The sequence below is a fragment of the Podarcis erhardii genome (genome assembly GCF_964252035.2).
Source record: "Podarcis erhardii genome assembly, chromosome: 9".
NCBI lineage: Eukaryota > Metazoa > Chordata > Lepidosauria > Squamata > Lacertidae > Podarcis > Podarcis erhardii.
Window position 1 is genome coordinate 75,053,598 of NC_138512.1, and position 15,870 is coordinate 75,069,467.

The 15,870-nt window shown below is 46.9% G+C and overlaps 2 protein-coding genes across 2 annotated transcripts; both read right to left on the bottom strand.

Annotated features, from left to right (window-relative positions):
- Positions 1 to 232: 232 nt before the first annotated feature.
- Positions 233 to 5,557, bottom strand: MRPS26 (mitochondrial ribosomal protein S26). The gene is made up of 4 exons (XM_081877386.1): positions 5,312 to 5,557; positions 1,239 to 1,385; positions 994 to 1,117; positions 233 to 604 (listed from the first exon to the last, which is right to left on the bottom strand). Exons 1-4 carry the CDS (start codon positions 5,530 to 5,532, stop codon positions 473 to 475), a joined length of 624 nt encoding a protein of 207 aa, XP_081733512.1. The 5' UTR covers positions 5,533 to 5,557; the 3' UTR covers positions 233 to 472.
- Positions 5,558 to 6,978: 1,421 nt separating this feature from the next.
- Positions 6,979 to 10,137, bottom strand: LOC309350524 (neurophysin 1-like). The gene is made up of 3 exons (XM_081877499.1): positions 9,944 to 10,137; positions 9,446 to 9,650; positions 6,979 to 7,213 (listed from the first exon to the last, which is right to left on the bottom strand). Exons 1-3 carry the CDS (start codon positions 10,061 to 10,063, stop codon positions 7,176 to 7,178), a joined length of 363 nt encoding a protein of 120 aa, XP_081733625.1. The 5' UTR covers positions 10,064 to 10,137; the 3' UTR covers positions 6,979 to 7,175.
- Positions 10,138 to 15,870: the final 5,733 nt, after the last annotated feature.

The window sequence follows — 15,870 nt, forward strand, 5'->3', positions numbered from 1 at the left end:
TTTATTTAGATTCAGGTAGGTAGGTAGCCGTGTTGGGCTGACGCAGTCGCAATAAATTTTAGAAATTGTCCAGTAGCACCTTAGAATGAGAATCCACCCTGTTCCACCCCCATTTCCATGCTTCCTCCCCAACGGTCACTCACCATTCTGTGCCCAATCCTCACTGAGAAGTTTTGTGGCCCCTCTTTGCCATAGACCTTTAAAATGTTCAGGACATAGTGAATGAAACCTCTAAGAGAAACCCAATATTTTATTACGGAAAAACGGCAACAAAGTCTTCAAGAAGGGCACCGATGTTCTGGAAGTATAAAACCCCAAAGATATACATCTTTCAGGGTGAATGTCTCAAAGCAGTCTTATTGATGAAGTTGAGCAAGCCAGTCCTGGTCCCCTCAAAGTGACTCTGGCAGCTGGATGGAAGCGACACTCAACCACTCTGGCAGGGAATACCAGGACCCTCTGGTATGAGTTGCTAAGGCAATAAGCTCCGCTTGGCTATCCTTCCTTCCTTATCAATGGCAAAATTATAGTTGCGGGGGTTGTCTAGGCACTCCTCAATCCGCTCATCTATATTTTCAGGTGTGATGAAGTTCTTGGCTTCTTCCTGCATCAGCAAAAGAGGAAAAGAAGGCATTTTACAAACACAGTATTTCTCCCCCTGAACAACACTCCAAACACACAGGGCTGTCCGTTTCAAGTCTTTTGTCATTGCATCAGCGCCCAAGGGGTTGGAGAAAAGGCAGCAGTGGCCTTCAGTAAAAACCCCCAGTGCTGTATTTGGACTCCTACCACTTTTAACCCAGCCACACCCTCCTCTGGTAACCTAAAACAATAGCCAAAGGATCCCGGTTTCTCTTTGATTTTGTGTCCCCCAAACATCATCAAAACTAGGTAGCATTTTAACATTTAACCAGACCGCAGTAGCAAAAAGACTGCTCCAAGGAAGAAGTGTCAAAGTGAAGGCAGCTGTTTGCAGCATGCTGGCTTCCCTACCTGCAACTGGAGCACCTCTTTCTCCTTCTCCTTGAGAATTTCTTCCATATAGGTAGCCCGATTCTGGGCTCCTTGCCATCGGCGTTCTTGATCAGCTGCTTCTTCCTTCCGGAGGCGCTCCTCCCTGGGGTTAGGGACACAGAAGGAACTTAGCACTTGCTGCTCGCCACACAACAGAAACAGCCAAAGGCCAAGAAGAGTAATGAAATCAACAGCAGATTTAAAAATAGACATGCCATGCTCACCTCCGTTCCCGCAGACGTCTGTTTTCTGCGTCATTCCAGGCCATCAGCTCTTGATGCTCCTTGTTTGCAGCCTCCTCTCTCTGCTTCCAGACTTCCCCGTACTTCTCTGCATAATGTTTCCGCAGCACCTCTTCTTTGAACTCGCCTCTGGTAGAGAGCATAGGAGGGAATGTTAAAAAAGCAGTGAAACAAGATTTGGAATACTTTGTGGGCCCTAGCTTCAACTATGGAAATCGGACGGACTTGTTAAGAAGGAATCTAAGCATCGTTGGGTTGGAGCTCCCCCGAGATCTGCTTTTTAGCATCGAAGACTATCAAGAAGATCGGCAGAAGGGACGTCAAGAAGAGTTAAGAGCCTCGGATATAAGATCTCCAGGTTGATGGACTGTTGGAGGTTGATGGAACTGGCGGCAGGGGCCGAGACCGGGGAGGGGAGACGGTGGAAGAAAATTGGGAATTTGAAGTGTATATATGGAGACTTTTTTAAAAAAAACAATTAATGAGAGATGGAAAAATCGTGGAATGAAATTTTTATGACCCTAGGGGAAATGTCTTAAGAGATCAAGTTCAAATATATTAGTTTTAATGAGAAATAAGATTAAATAAAGTAAAAATGGATGGTTAATTGGTGAAAGAAGAGAATGTAAAATTACAGTATATTAAGATAAATTATCAGGATAAAAACAAGGATGAAGGATTTGCTGAAATATTTAACTGAACTAGAATACATAGAGGGGAGGTGTGAGGAGGTCAAGGAAATAAGCTAAAGAAAGAAAGTTATGTAAAGGTTTGATTTGTTCTTTTTTGATTGTATGTATTTTTTTTTCCTTTTTTATCCGTTTTTCTTTTTTATTTTTTCTTTGATGTGACTTGTTTTTATGTATTGTTTCTCTATGTAACCTTTAAAATTTGAATAAATATCATTAAAAAAAAAGGAATGTTAAAAAAGCAGCTGCCCTGCAGGGGCAAGAATCACAAGGATCCCATGTGTCATATGCAGGGTTGTGATCCTCCAGATGTCACTGAACTACAACTCCCATCACAGGTCCCCCAACCCTGATGAATGCCTATCAATCATTCAGAACATATGTTTGTGCAGTTGTGTTTTTTATCTTGTATTTTTATGCTGTGAACTGCCTGAACTCTTCAGATGAAGGGTGGTATACACATTTAATATATAAATCATAGAATCCTCTACCATGCAGGAATCTCAACTAAATCAATGTGACAGGTGGTCATCCAAACTCTGCTTAAAACCCTCCAGGAAGGGAGAGTCCACCACCTCCCGAGCAAGACTGTCAAACAGCTTACTATCAGAATGTTCTTCCTGATGTTTAAGTTTGAATCTCCTTTCTTGGAGCTTGAAGCCATGGGTTCAAGTCCTGGCCTCTATGTGACAGCCCTTCGGACATTTGTTGTTGTTTTTTTTATAAAATATTTATTAGGTTTTTTTATAAAAGAAATACAAAGATAATAAACAGCATTGCTTTGTTTTAACAAAATTTCATAACTTCTTTGGACTTCCTCACGTCTCCCGCTCCCACTTACATCGTTAATAAATTTTTTCAAGCAAATTATCATCTTATTTGCAAATTTATAACCACTCAATTCAATATAGTGTAACAATTCTCCAACAAATTTTTGTTTCTCTTAATCTCATTTATCGTCAATTTCCGATCCAATTTAGTGATGGCCAATTATTTATAACCAAGCATCCTTATTAACATTCCTCTAAATCACAATATTTTTGTAGATAAATCTTAAATTTCTTCCAATCTTCTTCAATCCTTTCTTCTCCCAGGTCTCAGCCCTTCGGACATTTGAAGCAGTGTTAGAAACTGAGATATGAAAGCTAGGATCTAAATGGCACCTTAAACTTAGGTTATGGATGCAACATTGGAATGTCTAGGCACACTTTTTTAATAACAAGAATACAAAGCTGAAAATGAATGAACTGCAGCTAAAATATTATGTTCATTTATCACATGGTCTAGTCCTTTCCCTGCCCACCCCCCTAATATTCTTAAGAGGGTCTCTTCTCCAGTTTTCAGAGAGTATCTGGAAGTGGGGAGGCAGAAAAATATCCTCCTTTCCTTCCACTCTGCAGTTTTAATCTGAAATGTTAGGCACAGTACTGAGCCCAGAGCTCAGAAACTGCTCAGGCTAATGAAATGCCCTGCTGCAAAAAAAAAGCACCTAAAACAATGGGAGTTTCAAACACCGATTTGAAGATGGCTGTCACGCCACATCTTTGCACCTAGTCCAACCCCCTGCAATGCAGGAATCTCAACTAAAGCATCCATGACAGCCTTGAATAGCACTCACTTATTCTGCTGCTGCATCACCCTGTGGGCTCATGTTCAGCTTGTGGTCTATAATAACTAAATAAACTGGAATAAATAAAAATAAATAAAAAATTGTCCAGTAGCACCTTAGAGACCTACTAAGTTTGTTTTGGTTATAAGCTTTTGTTCGCATGCACACTTCTTCCATTTCATGCAGCTCAATGTGCTGCCTTCCATAATTCTAGATTCATGGAGATTCTAGATTCCTCCATGATTCTAGATTCATGAAGAAGTGTTCATGCACAAAAAAGCTTATATCCAGAACAAACTTTTGTTGTTGTTGTTTAGTTGTGTCCAACTATTTGTGACCCTCTGGACCAGAGCATGCCAGGCCCTTCTGTCTTCCACTGCCTCCCGCAGTTTGGTCAAACTCATGCTGGTAGCTTCGAGAACACTGTCCAACCATCTTGTCCTCTGTTGCCCCCTTCTCCTTGCGCCCTCCATCTTTCCCAACATCAGGGTCTTTTCCAGGGAGTCTACTCTTCTCATGAGGTGGCCCAAGTATTGGAGCCTCAGCATCAGGATCTGTCCTTCCAGTGAGCACTCAGGGCTGATTTCCTTCAGAATGGAGAGGTTTGATCTTCTTGCAGTCCATGGGACTCTCAAGAGTCTCCTCCAGCACCATTATTCAAAAGCATCAATTCTTTGGCTATCAGCCTTCGTTATGGTCCAGCTCTCACTTCCATACATCACTACTGGGAAAACCATAGCTTTAACATAGCATAGCATCGCAGATATTGCCACCCAAGTTGGAAAGTGCTTCTTTTCTATATTTGAAAGAGGAAGGGAGGATATAAAGAGGAAGCCCTGGGCAAGAAGATGGGGATTTTAGCTTCAACAGGAACCCTCGCCCCCAGCCTTCAGTAGCTTAGGGCCTCATCAAACCTAAATCCGGCCCTGGTCCCACTGTAGTCAATGGAGCTTACTCCCAGTTTAAGATTTTGTTGTTGTTGTTTAGTCATGTCTGACTCTTTGTGACCCCCTGGACCAGAGCAGGCCAGGCACTCCTGCCTTCCACTGCCTCCCGCAGTTTGGTCAAACTCATGCTGGTAGCTTCGAGAACACTGTCCCACCATCTCGTCCTCTGTCGTCCCCTTCTCCTTGTGCCCTCCATCTTTCCCAGCATCAGGGTCTTTTCCAGGGAGTCTTCTCTTCTCATGAGGTGGCCAAAGTCTTGGAGCCTCAGCTTCAGGATCTGTCCTTCCAGGGAGCACACAGGGCTGATTTCCTTCAGAATGGATAGGTTTGATCTTCTTGCAGTCCATGGGACTCTCAAAAGTCTCCTCCAGCTCCATAATTTTAAAGCATCCATTCTTCGGTGATCAGCCTTCTTGATGGTCCAGCTCTCACTTCCATACATCACTACTGGGAAAACCAGAGCTTTGACTATATGGACCTTTGTGGGCAAGGTGATGTCTCTGCTTTTTAACATGCTGTCTAGGTTGGTCAATGCTTTTCTCCCAAAGAACTTAGTTTGTCTCTAAGGTGCTACTGGACAATTTCTAAAATTTATTTCGACTGCGTCAGCCCAACACGGCTACCTACCTACCTACCTACCTACCTGAATCTAAATAAATGGGCTCAGCAGAGAAAGGGAGAAGAACCAAAGCCCAGCCCCCCACCGTCGCCTCCCCCCCCTTCGAGGTCCCCGTGGCCCCGCCTCCACGGGCCCGCCGGCTGCCCTGATTGGCCGGCCGAGCTGAGCGACAGGCTCCCCCGGCGCCTCACCTGAGGGCGGTCATGACCCGCCTATAGCGCTCGTAGCGGCCCAGCACCACCAGCAGCTCGGCCGGGTCGACGGGCGGCGGCACCTTGACCCTGCCGGCTTTGGATTTGGCCGGGGGGTCGTGGCGCGTCTTGCGGCCCCGCGAGGGCGCGGCCAGGAGCGGCGCCAGGCTCCGGCCCAGAAGGCCGCCCCGGCCGGAGAAGGGGACCAGCCCGCGAAGCATCCCGGCGGCGGCGGCGGCGGCGGCGGCAGTTAGAGCGGAAGCAAAATCCTGAGGGGAAAGTCCGGACGCCGGAAGCTGGGCTGGGGCAGTATGGGAAATGTAGTTTCCTCGCGGTCTTTTGCCTCACGAGCGGCTGAGCACCGGAAGTGGGGCTGAGGCACGATGGGAAATGGAGTCTTCCTCCTCAACTCGATTCCTTGTGGCCTACACACCGGAAGTAGACCCGGGCTACGGATGGTTTTCTCGCTTTCGCCACTCCCGTCTCCTGCTATTAGGCCCCGTATTTGCTGGGTCCGTGAGGCGGGTGAGACCCGAGCGCGGCCTACCTCAGAAATAAAAGCAGGCGGGAAGAAGGAAGGCAGGGTGTGCAGGACACCGGAAATAGGGCGTGAGCATGACGGGAAACGTAGTCCTCCCTCCCGCTGTCAATCAAGGAAATGAGTGGGAAAGACGGCGCCTCATCTACTGGAGGGCGGGCAGGGCGCCGGAAGTAGGGTGTGGGCGTGATGGGAAATGTAGTTCCTCTTCCCTGTCACTCAAGTTCAGCGTTTAGCCTGCCTTGCAGGGTTGTTGTGGGGTATCAAATGAGTGGGGAGAGGCATGTAGCCCCCCCTTGAGCTCCTTGGAGGAGAAAAGGTGGGATGCAGCAAATAATAAAATAAAATGAGCGGTGGAAACCACGCCCCAGCTCCTGGTCCTCCTCACGGGTATTATTATTTACTAAAGTATTAGCATTATTCTCATCTGCCTGCCCTACCAAAGGAGCCCAGGGCGGCAAACAGCGAAACAGTACAATTAAAATTAAGAATAACAAAATTAAACAGTAATATATCCTCACACCTAATAATTCCAAGGATGCCGGGAACAGAATTTTCCAAAGTGCCTGCTTTAAAAATTTCTCCTGAATGTTAAGAATGATGGAAAGCCTTGCACAAGTGGGGAGCCACTACCAAGAAGGCCCTGTCAAAGGGTTATTGTTATTATCTCAGAGAGCCGCCACGCTTTCTTCCATGCACTCCAACATTTCAGAGGGAAATGGGGACATTGTTGTGTACTTGTGGTCTTACACTGCCTGTTACCTCGCCTCCCTCCAAATATTACACCTTGCTAAAAGCCCTTCTCTAGCTGCTGATCATTGCCTATTCTACCCTGCACTATGTGCGCTCTTGAAAAAGGCCCTTTCTATTCCACCAAGCCTTGGGAGGTTGAGATTGGTTGGAATTGTGACTAGTTCTTGCTGCGGTTTATAGCATTTTTTGAGAATTTGCAATAATACATTTTACTGTTTTAATGTGTGCTTTAAAAATCTTTTTATGGTAGTCTTGGCAGACTTTTTTTTTTTTTTTGCCAACAGGCAAACAATGACTCAAGTAAATGAATGAATAAACAAATGTATCCCCCTTCCATGCCATATTGTTAACCAAATGAACAGTTACATAAGCAATAGACATGCTAATAGAATTTTATTGAAAAGCCAGGAGAACACAAATCATAGACTGCTGTTGCTGATATGCAACTTTTATTTTGCACAAGTTTGTCGGCCGTTGGCATCCAGCATGCGTACTTGAAGTGTCCCACTGGCGTTGCCTGCAAGTTCATAATCAAAAAGTGGGTTCACATGATCCTCGTTCCTTGTTGTCTTCTCATTCTTGGTCACAGGCAGAGTCTACCATGCAGCCCTCTGAAATGGCAAGTAAATTCGTCAAAAGAAACCAACGTGGGCCACGTCTTCTGTGGCCGTTTCTGATCTTCATAGGAACAGATCTGCCCAAGGCAGGTTGCATACTGAGCCAGCCCAACAACAGAGACAACCTGGGCAGCTGTCTGTAGTGCCAAAATTTGAGGAGCACCTGCCAACATCTTGAGAGGGGAGAAGTGTTGCCTGCCTGATTGGAGGAGACACACAGAGGCAGCTTAGCAAATTCCTTTCTGGTTATATATCTCTGGAATTCCAGGGGACATGGTCAAGCGAGGAGGAATCTTTTAAGGCTGCATTTTCTTGTAGTTAAATTCCAGGGGCAACAAGCAAAAGTGGGTGGGGCAATGCATGTAGATTTTACCTTTGGCTAGTTTTACAGTTGGCTAGTTTCTCACATTACCCCCCCCCCCCCCGCTCTATTCTCCATCCACACAAGCAAGAGGCATCATCGGGGAACATTCCTGCCGTGCAAAAACATTCAAGAAGGGTGCAAAGCAGGATTGGGGAGCAGGTGTGGGCTGGGGAGAGACTCAAGGGCCAGAGAGGCTTAGAGGGCTGCATTTGCACCCCACCTCTTGTTCCTGATCGTTCCCCACACCTCATCAAAAGACTTCTGGTCCCTTTCAGCTGCCCAAGCCTTAGTACTGAATATTCCTGAATGGGGTCACTGTGCCCCTGAAGGACCAGGTGCACAGCCTGGGAGTCATTTTGGACTCGCAGCTGTCCATGGAGGCACAGGTTAATTCTGTGTCCAGGGCGGCTGTCTACCAGCTCCATCTGGTACGCAGGCTGAGACCCTCCCTGCCCGCAGACTGTCTCGCCAGAGTGGTGCATGCTCTAGTTATCTCTCGCTTGGACTATTGCAGTGCGCTCTACCTCTGAAGGGGCTACCTCTGAAGGTGACCCGGAAACTGCAACTAATCCAGAATGCGGCACCTAGACTGGTGACTGGGAGCGGCTGCTGGGACCACATAACACTGGTCCTGAGAGATCTTCATTGGGTTCCCTGCAGTTCTATGATTCTAAGAAAAGCCACTTTCCATTCAAAAATATCATTTCACTGCAAGAAAGCTGCATGTATTCCACAGCAGGTAACAAATGAACTCATGCCTGTTTCACGGTAGCAATTTGTGGATGTTTAAAATGCATATAAATGGGGTATCAGAACCATTCCTGGGGTTCCCATCCCCATCATCCACATGTTGACTTGAACCTCTGCACAAGGACAGAGGTGCTACCCCACATCTAAACTGGCTTTATGTAGCCGAGCTTGACAGCAGCTGTAGCAGCAGCAATTTTCTATGCCTACAGCAATTTCCAACTAGCAGAAACCAAATCACGCTCACTTGAGAAAGCAAAAAGGGCGATATGCGCACTGTGGAAAGCACAAGTGCCGGAAACCACATGGCGCTGCACAGATACGGACAGCATAGCAATGAATGTTATGGGTAAAAAGGGCAGGTTTCAGCCAAAAGAGAAGAATAAACTTTTCATGTATGCTACAACCGTGGTGAGGATGTTTTTAGCCCAAAAATGGAAAAGCGACAAAATTCCAACAACAGAAGTATGGCAAGGAAAGCCGATGGAATATGCTGAAGTGGTAAAAACTGACGGGAAGACTTGGAGAAAAAGACAATACTGTAGAGACTTTAAAAAAGAAACAATGGAAAGAGATAGACTCACTGGCAGGGTTTGAGTGAACACTTACAATCAACTAAAATATAGAAAGAGGTTGTCAAATAAGATAAGAATCATAGAATCATAGAGTTGGAAGAGACCACAAGGGCCATCGAGTCCAACCCAAGCAGGAAAGCAGGAAACGCCATCAGAGTACTCCTGACATATGGTTGTCAAGCCTCTGCTTAAAGACCTCCAAAGAAGGAGACTCCACCACACTCCTTGGCAGCAAATTCCACTGTCGAACAGCTCTCACTGTCAGGAAGTTCCTCCTAATGTTTAGGTGGAATCTTTTTTCTTGTAGTTTGGAACCAAACCAAAATAAGAGTACAACAACAAGTAATATAGAGAACTCAGTATTAAGATAAAACAAAGTAAGGAGCAAGAGAAGTTGAGGGAAGTCATGGGGGGAAAGGGGGCTCTGTATTTTGTTTGTTATGTGATATATTGTCAGTATGATAAAAATGGAAACTCCAATAAAATTTATTTTAAAAAGGAAAGGAAAAGGGCAGGTTTCTGATGGAGAGATGTCCTCACCATTGTTGCAGCAGATGCCTGATGCTGCGCAGGTCCCTCCGCTGTTGCCGCACGGCTTCCTTCCAGACTCGCAAGGGGTTGGGAGGAAGTTTTCTTCCTGGCATCTCATGGTTTCCGCTGTGCCAAAGTAACAGCCCAGTTCTTCCCCGCAACAGATGTTGGGACCAAAGCAATGTCCTCTGTTTCTTGGCCCACAGGAGATGCACTGGTGTGGGGCACAAAACGGAGGAATTGTAGCTTTATCCAAGTCTGGTTTACATAATCCGATGTCTGGCAATGTTTACAGTTGAAGTGGTTTGGATGGCATACAAACCATGCATTTAAAGCACACACACACACAAACGCACACACACACCAACAGACAGAATTCTTTCCCAGTCTGATATGGAGAGCCCAGGGATTGAACCTGCGGCCTTCTGCATGCAGAGATGCTCTTAACACTGAGCCAAAGCCCTCTCCCACCTTGCCTTCTCATGCCTTAAACCTGCCATGACCTACCTTTCTGACTTCCATGTCCAGGAGGGAGCGCTTCCCTCCAATGGGGCAATTCTGGATGTAGCAAGCCGAAGAGAGAGCCAGGAGCCAAAGCAAGCAGAAGGCTAGCATATTGTAAGACATCTTCGTCCTGGTTGCCACCAGCTGCTTCTCTTGAGGAGCAGGAACGGAGAAGGTCTTTCTGGTTTTTGCCCTTATGGCCGTAGGTGTATATATACTGGTGGACAGGCCTGTGGAGCCGTGCTATAGCCCTTGTTACTCATTTCTCTTAAAAAGCACAAGGCATTGCTCTTCACGCCAAGTGTCACGTCTAATAAGACAAGGTCGCAGATGTGAGGCCACTGAAATATGGGCAATTTTCTCTCCCGTTTCGTTCCAAACTGGGTAGAAGATGCATCAAAGGCCAAGAGTTCTCCCTAATTGAAGAAGTCTTTGATGTCACCCGAGGTTGGGGAGGAGAATATGAATACTTTTCGTTGGGCTTTCGGGAGATCTGACATACTTTCCCCCTGGATTTTGGGGAGATCTGATCTGTGTGAGACTCTGGCCTGGACCATAGCCCTCTTGGAAAAAACCTCCACCCATTATTATTAGATCTATTTATTTTATATAGTAAAGGTAAAGGTAAAGGGACCCTGACCATTAGGTCCAGTCGTGGACGACTCTGGGATTGCGGCGCTCATCTCGTTTTACTGACCGCGGGAACCAGCGTACAGCTTCCGGGTCATGTGGCCAGCATGACCAAGCCACTTCTGGCGAACCATAGCAGCGCACGGAAATGCCATTTACCTTCCCGCCAGAGCGGTACCTATTTATCTACTTGCACTTTGACGAGCTTTCGAACTGCTGGGTTGGCAGGAGCAGGGACTGAGCAATGGGAGCTCACCCCGTCATGGGGATTCAAACTGCCAACCTTCCGATTGGAAAGCCCAAGAGGCTCTGTGGTTTAACCCACAGCACCACCCACGTCCCAGTACAGTAATAGTATTTACCCGTACATATCACCTGTTCATACAATATAAGATGTCGGTGTGCAGCAGTATATACAGTAAAATATAAAACAGCATGAAAACAGTACAAAATGACCTTTTAAAGGGTAGAAATTCATTTTTTAAAATTTAAATGGTGCCTAGGCCTGTCTCTTCTGGAAGAGTGTTCCACAGCTTGGGCCTCCAACACTAAAGACTCAGCTTCTAGTGGAGACAATGAAAATGTTTAAGATTTCCCGTTGGAATAGCTCAGTGGCTAGAGCGTGAGGCTCTTAAACACAGGGTTGTGAGTTTGAGCCCCATGTTGGGCAAAAGGTTCTTGCACTGCAAGGGCTTGGGCTAGGATGAGCCTCGTGGTCCCTTCTAAGTTTATGGTTGTGTCTGCCAAAGGAGTCTGGGACGGCAAACCCCAAAGTGGTAAAGCCGTACTATTAAAAATAAAATAGTAACGTACTTAGGGTGATCAAAAATATTCAAACCACTTGTGCTAATGCTCCTGAAACTTTTGTTTCAGGCAAGGCGTTCTCCAAAGAGGGCTTATAGTTATTTTGGATCTCTTTGCCCAAGTCAAAAAGTTGTTGCTATGCACAGTGTGTGTCTACTGAACCAGTAGATGGTGCCTTAACTTCTTCTTAGGCTGCTGAAGTATAGAATCCGTTCCTGTTAGCGTTATCGTGCATGCAGTTTACTAGAAATGGGTTGGCATAAATGAAAAAATTGGGTAAGCCATTCCTCTCACCCACTTGGATAAAAATAAGGAGCTACCTAGTTCACGCCAAGTCAGATGAGTTCCTGTAGCTTGGTAGGGTCAACTCTCAGAATTAAGGGATTCCAAATCTAACTCTCTGCAGCCTCTCTACAACTTAAGATCTGTAAAATGGAATAGGCCCTGTTCCTGATATCTCCACATTGCAAGTTTGAAGAAGGATGTGCAACCATTGCAACCTTTGCCCCTTTCTTCTGCTAGGGACGGACAGATCTGTCAATTCCAATTTCTCTCAGTTTGCAATTTTATTTCTTATTGTTTTAAAGTTCTCAGCAAAACTTTTCAGCTTTTTAGGCTGATTTTCTCACAACAGAACACATTTCCGTATGCCGTTTTGCCGCATATACTGTACACAACCATAGGTTTGTCTTTTCCCGAAGTGCATTTCTGCACGCTATTTTCACCAATATATGCACATCTGACCCTAGGAGATCTATTTTTGCATGCATTACTTGGGCTACATTGCAAAATTTGGAAAAGTGCAGATTTTGAAGGACGGTTGTGTTTTAGCGTATTGTTTCGGAAAGTGTGAATTAGGTAGGTTCGCCATTAAAATGCAAAAGCGACTCAGATTGGTCCCCAATGCCTACCAGTCCCTTAATCCTCCCCACACTCCAGTGTGCTGGGGTCACCCTGTTAGGCTGCAATAGATTGTAATGGCTTGCTTTGAAGTCATTTCAGCACCAGATGGAGAAAGAATAAATCACTTCCCCAACAGCCCTGCCCCACCCTGCCCTGTATTTGGCCCGAACAAAGGTGGCAGCCCTAGACTAAAAAGGTAAAGGTAAAGGTACCCCTGCCCGTACGGGCCAATCGTGTCCGACTCTAGGGTTGTGCTGTGAGAGTTCAGAACTTAACTGGTTAAGTGTTCTGAGGTGTGCGTCACTTTCTGACGTCAGCTTTAGAAGCTAAGGAGGAGCTTGTTTCCTGTACTTTCTGTTCTCTCTGTGTGTTTGAGAGAGAGAGACATATTTGCTATGGCTGCAAGCAGCGATGGACAGTTTTTCTGAGAAATCTACCAATAAAGAGCTGTAAATAGACAGACCTGTCTTTGTATGATTGTCTGAAGAAACTGACAGCTTTACACCGCTGTATGCTACTCTGCTAAGGCGTGACTGGGCAAAGCAGAATTTATTGCGCAGCTAAGAAGGAAGTGTGCTGGACGCTGTAAACGGCTGATTGGGATCGTAAACTAATCAGTGGTCACGCCTAATAGATCGAGTTGGAAGATCGATATCTCACAGGTTATGGAGGTCAGTCAACGCTCGTAAAGCAGTCGGCTTTGAGCCACTGGAATGCTTTGAAGCTGGCCGGAGGTTGGAAGCTGCATTCCGTGAGTCTAGCCTGATGCCGGAAAGCAGAGGGAGTTTTTGCCTGCTTCTGAGAGGCAAGGGAGCTGCTGAGAGACAGAGCTAAAAGCTGAGAGCAGCTGGAATCGTTTCTCCACGGAAGGGAGAGCCGGAGGAGCTGGTGCTGAGTGAGTACAGCTTGGGGCCCCTTGGGAGAACGGGAGAAGATGGCAGAGAGCCAGGATATACCAGTGGAAAACCTAACTTTAAAAAGTTGGGCAACCTGGAGCAAAAGAATAAGGGGCTGGTTCCTGGTCCATGGGCTTTGGGAAGGAAGCCAGAGGGAGCCAAAAGCACCACCCCTTAGCTGGGAAGATAGCCAGCAGAAAATGCAACAAGAACTGAATATGCTCAGAGCACGCATTCATGCATCTCTGAGACCTCATTTGGAGGGTGTACAGACAGCAAGGGCTGCCTGGGATGTGCTGAAGGGCTTGTGTGAAGCTTCAGCGGGAGGCCAGAGCCCTGGAGACGCTGGACTGGCAGGCCCATTTCCCGATGTATCGGCCTGTAGGAGCGCTGGTGAGCAGATCGGGGGGGCGAAGAGTTCCAAAGGCAAGTTTAAGAAACTTTCCACTGGAGCTGGAGCGGAGAGCAGCTTCAGGGGGGGCAAGGCTGGTAGGAGGCGCCGTTCCAGGAGAAGGAAGGCCAGGCCAGCTGGGAGGAGCCCCGGGCAGTGTTTTTCCACTGGAGTTCAACGTCTGCGTGGCAGTTGCCCCCACCGGAGCACAGAGCCGAGGCAGGATGTTTCCAAGGACACTTCCCATGGGAGCCAGGCGGGTTTCCATGGCAATGAGCCTGGGAAGGCAGGCAGGCGTGGAACTGAGTCCAGCCGTCGTGGTAAACAACAGGAAGAGTCTTATCAAGTCACTGCTAGCATGGCTTTGTTTGAAGACAGCTGTGTGGAGCTTAGCTTTGTTATTGACTCTGCAGCTAACCGCAACATGGTTCCAGAGACCCCTGCAGTCGAGATGTGGAATTGCACGGCAGTTCCAAAAGGACAGACTGTTAAGTTTGCAAATGGACAAAGAACTAAAATTTCTAAGTTTGCTAATGTTTATCTTTCTGTTTTGCAGGAACAGATGGAGTTTTGTGTTGTTCCAGGGGTGCATCACTGTTTGTTATCTGTGCCTTATTTGTTGAAAAAAGGGTTCCAGGTTTGTTTCCAGGGGGATGTCTGCACAATCTCCAAAGGGGGGAGGGTACTTGCCAAGGTTAAGAAGGGGCAGAATGATCTTTTCATTCTTAAAACGTCTCTTGGGGGTGAGGGGAAGGTTGAGAGAGCACAGGCGCAGCGTGCTACAGTTCCCACTCATGTTCAATGGGCTTGCGCATGGCATCAGAGGACCATTCACAGCACTGTAGAGGATTTGCAGGTTTTACCCGAGGTTGCAAAAGGGTGCAAAATTAAAAATTGTAAAAGTGTCGTTAATTGTGACACATGCAAGCAGGCGAAGGTGAAAGGGTGCAGTTACCCAAAGGTGGAACGGGTAACCACTAAACCTTTTGAGCTGGTACACATAGATCTGTTCAATCCTGTGAAGGAACAGAGTCTAGGGGGGGCCAGGTATCTGCTAACGATTCAGGATGATTTTTCGCAGAACACCTGGACTCATGGTCTCAAATCCAGGGAGGATGCAGCACAGCTGATCAGGAGCTGGGTTGAGGAGGTAGAACAGAGGTTCTCCACCAAGGTGAAAGCAATCGTCAGTGACAGAAATGCTAGGTACACTGGTTCTGCTTTGCAGCAGTTCTTTCACAAGAGAGGGATACGTCACACAGTTACTTCTCCCCAGCATGGGGGGGGGTAGCAGAGCTTAGAAGTGAAGCTCTGGTTAAGGCTGCACAGGTGATGCTAACGGAAGCTAGGTTACCTCCAAAGTTTTGGCTGGAGGCAGTCCGATGTGCATGTTTCACCTGGAATCGTGTCTACAACTCACTGGTAGGTGACACACCGTACTCTTTGTTGAATGGCAGAAAACCCCAGGTTCACTTTCTGCGCAAGTTTGGATCTCCTGCGGTTGTCCCTGTGCCTAAGGCTTTGCAAGGGCCAGATGGAGCCAAGTTCCGGAAAATGATCTTCTGTGGGTATGAGCCAGAAGCTCGTGCATGGAGGTTTGCTTACCCGTCAGGTGATCAGAGTAAGGTGCTGATCAGTAAACACGCTGAGTTCTTTGAGCAGGATGAAAGGCCAAAGATTTCTGCACAGCGTGATGTTCTTTCAGAATGTCGTTCTGATTCAGAGCAGGAAGGTTCTGATGAGGAGGAAGGAGAGGCTGAGTCTGCTGATGACGATCAGCTCGCTGACCAGAGTCAGGAGCTGGATGGGGCGTCTCCACGAGTTGTTAGAAAAGGACAGCCCAAGAGTGAGCCTAGTTCTCCTGTGAGTGTAATGGAGAGGATTCGAAGACGCTTTAAGTCAGAGGGGGAATCCCGTGATGTAGAGGTCACACCTGCTGGTGACAGTGAGCCAGAGGAAACACCAGAGTTTATGCCTAGGCGATCCAGTCGCACAACCAAGGGTATTCCACCTGAGAGGTACCAGGCCACGGGTGCGTGGGTAAGTTTCGCACAGTGCGATTCTGAGAGTTGTGAAGTTATTCCACAGATGCCTAACAGGTACTCCAAGGGAGGGCGCAAGGCATTGGGGAAGGGATTGATCTCACAGGGTGTTGCTGAAGATGTTCCACAGGTCTTGTCAGAAAGCAACGCAAGAGGGGGTGTGAGAGTTCAGAACTTAACTGGTTAAGTGTTCTGAGGTGTGCGTCACTTTCTGACGTCAGCTTTAGAAGCTAAGGAGGAGCTTGTTTCCTGTACTTTCTGTTC

Excerpts from the sequence above, each read along its gene's own strand:
- MRPS26 (XM_081877386.1), bottom strand. The coding sequence starts at position 5,532 with ATGCTTCGCGGGCTGGTCCCCTTCTCCGGCCGGGGCGGCCTTCTGGGC. Across the intron at positions 1,386-5,311 it reads CGGGTCATGACCGCCCTCAG|AGGCGAGTTCAAAGAAGAGG; the intron begins GTGAGGCGCCGG and ends GCTCTCTACCAG. Across the intron at positions 605-993 it reads AAGAGGTGCTCCAGTTGCAG|GAAGAAGCCAAGAACTTCAT; the intron begins GTAGGGAAGCCA and ends TTGCTGATGCAG.
- LOC309350524 (XM_081877499.1), bottom strand. The coding sequence starts at position 10,063 with ATGTCTTACAATATGCTAGCCTTCTGCTTGCTTTGGCTCCTGGCTCTC. Across the intron at positions 9,651-9,943 it reads TGGACATGGAAGTCAGAAAG|TGCATCTCCTGTGGGCCAAG; the intron begins GTAGGTCATGGC and ends GCCCCACACCAG. Across the intron at positions 7,214-9,445 it reads AGGCATCTGCTGCAACAATG|AGGGCTGCATGGTAGACTCT; the intron begins GTGAGGACATCT and ends TTGCCATTTCAG.